The following is a 6,989-nucleotide window of genomic DNA, read 5'->3' as shown; positions in this document are numbered from 1 at the left end:
ATTAATATTAAAATGAATAAATAATTAGCTTAAATAAAGTTTAGAGAAAAATATAGTAAATATGTATATATTGAGTACATGCAAAATAAATTAGATTAAAATGAATAAAGACATAAATAAGTGATTAAATGTTAAATTAACATATAATAAAATGTAAAGAAAATAAAAATAACGATTAATAAAAATGAATAAAAATTGGATTTAAATATACAAATAAATTATGCATTTAACAGTACTTTCTTAATGAGTAGAAAAGATATATGATAATAGAAACTAATGTTAGATAATATATAATATTGTTTTGTGTGTGTGTGTGTGTGTGTGTGTGTGTGTGTGTGTGTGTGTGTGTGTGTGTGTGTGTGTGTGTGTGTGTGTGTGTGTGTGTATTTATTGTGTGTTTATAAAAGACAGATGTCTTTTACATTTCAGGATGGGGTCCCTCACATTTTGAAAAGTTTGAAAAGCCCTACCTTAAGGTACATATTTCTATATTTCTATATATTAATAAGGTATTAATATGCACCTTTTAAGGGTGAAAAGGGTACAAAGATACCCTTTTAAGGGTTCTGCCCCAGGGACAAGCTGTTGTTCCCCTAAACTTTAGGGCCTAAAGGTACAATTTTTGCACATTTGTGACCCTGGAGCACAAAACCAGTCATAAGTCGCACAGGCATATTTGTGGCAATAGCCAACAATACATTGCATGGGTCAAAATGATCGATTTTTCTTTTATGCCAAACATGATTAGGATATTAAGATCATGTTCCATGAAGATATTTTGTACATTTCCAACCATAAATATATCAAAAATGTATTATTATTAGTAATATTCATTGCTAAGGACTTCATTTGGACAACTTTAAAGGTGATTTTCTCAATATTTAGGTTTTTTTTGCACCCTCAGATTCCAGATTTTCAAATAGTTGTATCTCAGACAAATATTGTCACAACCATACATCAATGGAAAGATTATTTATTGTATGAATAAATCACAATTCAAAATAATTGACCCTTATGACTGGTTTTGTGGTCCAGCGTCACATATTCTTACATCATGTGAGAAATTCACTTAAACGATGAGTAAAGAGGACGAATAGAGAACAATGTTACAATTATTCTAAAATGTGCAGGCAGTTTAGAAGAAGGGAGGGTCGAGTGAATGTTCTCGAAAAGACTGGACTGGACTGGACATGCGAATAAGTGTAGGACAGTAGAGGGCAGTAGTGCAGCAATCCTGCCGCAAAAGAAGAAGAGGAAGAGGGCGTGGAAGCTTCTAGACGCCTGCCCGTTAGCTTTAGCTTCTCTTCCTCTTTCCCCGTGAAGCTGTGCTCCGGTTTTCAGCAGAATGTCCGCGGTTAAAGCACTAAACCCGAAAGCAGAGGTGGCCCGGGCTCATGCGGCTCTGGCGGTGAACATCAGTGCCGCCCGGGGGCTCCAGGACGTGCTGAAGAGTAACCTGGGACCCAAAGGAACCATGAAAATGTGAGTTTGTCCTGCCGCGGCGCCGCTTTGTTAGCACGTGCGCGTCACCCGACAATCCGCTAGCCGGTTGAGTCCAGCATGTGCTCCGGCGTTTACGCACTTTCCCCCGCAACTGTGACCTGTCAAAACGCAATATATTGCGGAAAAACTCTTTATTAAATTAAAGTGTAAGTTTCCAGACAATTTTAGCACCCACTGGCTGTCATAAAGTTAGCATCAGGGCTATCAACTCATCGTGACAACACACTTTTAGTTATAATGCATCTGATCAGGAGCTCTTTTGTTTATAATCTGTGATGGAAGTGGACATTTCTTTAATACGTTACTTGTTTGCAGAACTTTGGTATCGTCAAGATTTTATTTTAATGCTACTACGCACGAACAATAAGATAAATAAAAAAAAACGAACGGTTGTCTTCAATAGTTAAAGTCAACATGTAGGCCTAATAAAAAAATAAGGGATATTGTTTTGTATGGAATATTTAATATAAAGTATTTGCTTGGCATTTATGTGCCCATCTTTAATCAAAATAACTCCCGTTGTCATGGCAAAGCGGGTCCTCCCTCAAAATCGTCTCTCCCCAAACTGTCATGTAAGGATTATCCTAAGCATACGAATGATATTAATTTAAAATACACATACGAAAACACATTAGTGTATAATAAAGACAATTGAACGCAATTTCTTCCCCTTCAATTCGTGTCAATAAATAATAATACCTTATTAAAGGTACAATATGTAAGATTTTGGATTAAAATATGCAAAAACCACCAGAACAATGTTATGTTTTGTTGACTAGTGTCCCGCGTTTCCGAAATGTTTAAATCCAGAGAAATAAGGGATTTAAACCAGGGATCCGATCTTAGTACCTCGCTTAATACGTCTTTGATTTGACGGATCCCAGATCTTCTAATCGTGATAACTGAACTCTGGCTAATTTGGTTCTTCAAACGAATTTGCAGATTGGATTAAATGATCTAAGATTATACTACGGGGCCGTTGAATGCTTGAATCTGATTGGCTGATGAACGTTCTGAAGTGTGCAGTTATTTTCTGGGAGACGCACAGCGAACGTAGTTCCAGGCAGCTCTCTTGACCGCATTACAGTTCCATATCACTGCGCATAGTTAACTGTAATAACGGAAATTACAGGACTAGAAAACAACAATATGACAGACGATTTTCCTAAAGTAAATCTTAATTTTTACAGTGAATATAAAACGTTCAACAACTGGGCGGCAGCAGTATTAGACAGTCCAGATACAACAAAGGCAAGCTTTTCTGTCTCATTACTGAAATCACACATGCTCGCACACGCACTACAGTTTGCACAAAAAGCTGTCAGAGCTGCCCTGACGATTTGATCAGTTCGCCTATATAGTGGAGCAACTTAAAGGCTACACGTGACATTTTTTCACTAGCGAGGTAATAACTGCGCTGTTTAGAGACGCACAGAGGTAGCCTAATTCACACAAGCTCTCTCTCTCTCTCTCTCTCTCTCTCTCTCTCTCTCTCTCTCTCTCTCTCTCTCTCTCTCTCTCTCTCTCTCTCTCTCTCTCTCTCATTCTAATAACTTTATTAATAACTGCAGTAGAATGCTATCAACGGCTCAAGCCTTCGTTAACAGCTTTAAAATGACGTTTCGGAACTAGCAAAAGAGCTGTTGGATGAGACGCGGAAGAAATAGTCCTACTCACAATAGCGATTTAAGTACAAAAACCGGACTAATCCCATTAAATATATAATCGGATCGATGTCTTGACTACGGTGTGGTAACCGTAGTATAAGCGGAATAATTGACTCCGGGCCGTTCAATTATTAGAATAATAATGCACTCCCGAGGTGGTTACTGCGCGTTCCCTGAAGAGAGCAGATGCATCGATATGACCAGCAGTGCAGCGATTGGCTGGTGTCAAGACAACGTTATGACATCATATAATTAAAATAGCCACCTGGCAAAAAACATGACAAATTACACAAAAAACCCCACAAATTTCTGGACCTTTAGGAAACAGCCAAACGACCAAACCAACATAAACATTAAAATAGATCAACGATTAAAACATGAGTCGTAATTATTTATATTCACGATTTTGTAGTATTTGTACACCCTTTACATTTTTTTTCAATGTTGTAATTGGCAATTAATTTAATCTTTAATTCAATTTGAAACAGATTTGTTACGTGATAACATTAATTTAAATTTCTTAAGATCAAGTTCTCTGCATCAAGCCATCCCATAATATCCTTCATCACTCAAATGAATGCATGGCTCAAAGTAACTACAACGTGTGTAAGACTCCAATAAAATCATAAAGTAATTATTCCATCACAAATAAATCTCTCAATCAAGTGGCTGTCACCTTTTACACAACATTTATAATATTATTTTCAAATAATTTAATAATACTATTATTATTATTATTTAAATTAGCATTGCCCCAGGTTCAGTAATGAACTCTTGTAATAAAGTAGCAGTGGCTGGGACAGATTTTAAGTATCACCTCAAGATGCAATCTAATCCTGTTTATATGAAATAAGGTTTAAGCTTACGGACCTGTTGCTATGACAGCAAGTCCAGGATGAGCATCGAGGAACCAAGCAATCCAAGATCATGCCAAATCATCAACAATCAAATCCAGCTAACTGAGTTAGCGAGGAACGAAGAACGGACCCCAGGACATGGACCATGTGCGTGCATCGCCTATCAATGACATCGTACCAGCGCCCTCGATTTCCTTTTATTTTGTAGAAACCATGGAAACGCCAAATATGCTTTAATATATGATGTTTTATTAGACACTCAACACATTTATCTTGTGAACTACTGTACGAGACAAGGGGAACACGGTCACATTTGCAACAGATATATGCTCATAAATCAAAGCACGAGACAGACCGGGGTCGGAGGAGAACACCGGAAAATGTGACAATGGACTATATTTGTCTGTATTTGCAATACACGAGCCGCGGTTCAGCTGCGCGTCTCGCAAGACAATAACTGCCAGTGTGTGTATGTGCAACGGGCGCGCGGCGCGGCTCCCGCTCTCCGCACTGCATCTGCCCTGCCTGCTATACGACGCTAGCGCATCCTCCAACAACTCCGGGCAGTCTTCCTTATCTCTCCCACTTGCATTTCTACACGTGACCTGCAGCACTCCACTTTTACTTTACTGTATGTCCACACAAACACACACCTCTTATTTCGCGCGAAAAGGACGCTGAGGTAATATACGGGCAGGAGGATACATTGCGCATGCGTCAAACCGCGAGACGCACACACTCCGAACCGAGACAAGCGAGCCGAACGGTTTGGTTTTTTCAATGTACTGTGCCACCCCTAGTAGGGTAAGTGTATAATCAAAGGCTGGAGCTATGTGAATGGATATAAAGTGAACGCAACACAACAAACATGACATCTTGAACATGATGCTCCATGCAGCACTTCCTCATTCCTCTTGTCTAGGGATGCTCATTTCGGTTAATTTTCCAGACCGACAACCGGCGCTCATTATCCGCTTATTAACCGCTATCTGATAAGATTATAATATTGAATTGGCATTAAATAAATATACAATTGACGAGTGTCTGTGCAGGTTAAAAGACACTTTTTTTCCCCCCACGGGTTTATTTTACTGTGAAAACCGCAGTATACAGATCAGATCAACAACAGAACCTGGATTCAAACATTATCAAATGTTCACGCACCTGCAGCGTTTCTGACAAGAGAAAAACTGAATAAAATAAATATGCCTACACTAAATATTTTTCACTTTAAATAATTAATAAATTAAAGGATTAGTTCACTTTTAAATAAATGTCTTTCTTTCTGCAGTCGAAAATAAATTAAGGTTTTGGATGAAAACAGTCCAGGGTTTTTCTCCATATAATGGACTTCAATGGGCTCCAAACGGTTTAAGGTCCAAATGACAGTTTCAGTGTCGCTTCAAAGGGCTTTAAACGATACCAGATGATGAATAAGGGTCTTATCTAGACAAACCATCAGTTTCTGCGAGAAACCCAGCAGTATTTATGCTATTATTTAACCTCTTAACAGACGAACGTGATTATCTCTGAACTCAGCCATTACTTCCGCTAAGTGAGGTCAAAATAGATTGTGGTCATAGATGTATACGTAGATACCTCATTAGCGCTTGTACGGATCAGTAGAATGAGGCATCTACAATGATATATCTATGACCACGCTCGTATTTTGACCTCACTTAGCGGAAGTAATGGCTGAGCTCAGAGATGATCACGTTCGTCTGTTAAGAGGTTAAATAATAGCATAAATACTGCTCGGTTTCTCGCAGAAACTGATGGTTTCGCTAGATAAGACCCTTATCACCGCCTGGTATCGTTTAAAGCCCTTTGAAGCAGCACTGAAACTGTCATTTGGACCTTGAACCGTTTGGGGCCCATTGAAGTCCATTATATGGAGGAAAACCCTGGACTGTTTTCATCCAAAACCTTAAATTCTTTTCGACTGCAGAAAGAAAGACATGGACATCTTGGATGACGAGGGTGAGTAAATTATCAGCAAAAGTTTATTTAAAAGTGAACTAATCCTTTAAGATGACAACGGAAACACTGAATCCGTTTGAAGCTTTGAAGAACCGGAATAGTTTTTTTTTTTCTTCTGTCAAATAAAAATAGCATGCCTACCTCAATCCACAGCTTGACTGTTTTTTTTTGTTTGTTTTTTTAAAGTACATGTCTAAGTGATGTGGGTTAGTCTGGAGCGCAGCCTGTTGACCGAAAACATCCTCTCAAGCCTTGTTTATACTTTCGTCTGTCTCCGCTGACTGCACACCATGTCCGTTTGGGGAAGTGTTTACTCGACACGCTCGCCGTTGTGCTATTCTTTGAAACGACAGAGGGCGACTCGGAGTAATTGTTCTATAAACCCATCAGGAAACAGCGATGAGGAACATGCGTGACAATATTTACTTTAGTAAACTTGACCAAAAGCACACTACGAAAAGCCTTAAACAAGGCTTCAGAAGATATACAGAAATACAGAGATAACGCCTAGCTAGAGCGGCCAGCCTCGGGAAGCGCCTTTCATTTGCTTTCCACTAGTTTAGAGCTTGTACTACTGCTGTATTTTAATACCGCGTAGGATATTTTGTGGGTGAAATGGTCCCACAGAGTAGGCCTACTTTTTAATCCATTGCTTTATTAAATAGCATATTTTTATTTTCCAAACTTTTAAACCGCTTAACTGATAGTATTAATCGGTCAAAATTCCTACTTTCGCTTAATGGTTAAACAGCCAATATGAGCATCCCTTTTCAACCCTAAACAAGTTGTTCTGTTCATTTCACAGGCTTGTGTCTGGTGCAGGAGACATCAAGCTCACTAAAGATGGGAATGTTCTGCTGCATGAGATGGTAAGAGCTTTACTCACTTTCATCTGTTTATTTCCAGCAAGGTTCTTAACATGTGCATGTATTTAAATGAACATCTCGTCCTCATGTGGCACCGGTTCTCGCTGTGAGTTGCA

At 38.8% G+C, this 6,989-nt stretch overlaps 1 protein-coding gene across 1 annotated transcript in view; it reads left to right on the top strand.

Annotated features, from left to right (window-relative positions):
* The first annotated feature begins 1,188 nt into the window (after nucleotides 1-1,188).
* cct6a (chaperonin containing TCP1, subunit 6A (zeta 1)) overlaps nucleotides 1,189-6,989 on the top strand; it is a 31,581-nt gene continuing 25,780 nt past the window's right edge. Inside the window, exons 1-2 of the mRNA XM_079835271.1 lie at nucleotides 1,189-1,482; nucleotides 6,813-6,876. Of these exons, the coding sequence (XP_079691397.1) occupies nucleotides 1,346-1,482; nucleotides 6,813-6,876 (201 nt within the window). The 5' untranslated portion in view covers nucleotides 1,189-1,345. The remainder of the gene's footprint in view (nucleotides 1,483-6,812; nucleotides 6,877-6,989) is intronic.

Source organism: Gobio gobio (assembly GCF_949357685.1).
Source record: "Gobio gobio genome assembly, chromosome: 14".
Taxonomy (NCBI): domain Eukaryota; kingdom Metazoa; phylum Chordata; class Actinopteri; order Cypriniformes; family Gobionidae; genus Gobio; species Gobio gobio.
Note: the sequence above shows the minus strand (reverse complement) of the source record. Positions and strands in the feature narration are given on the sequence as shown.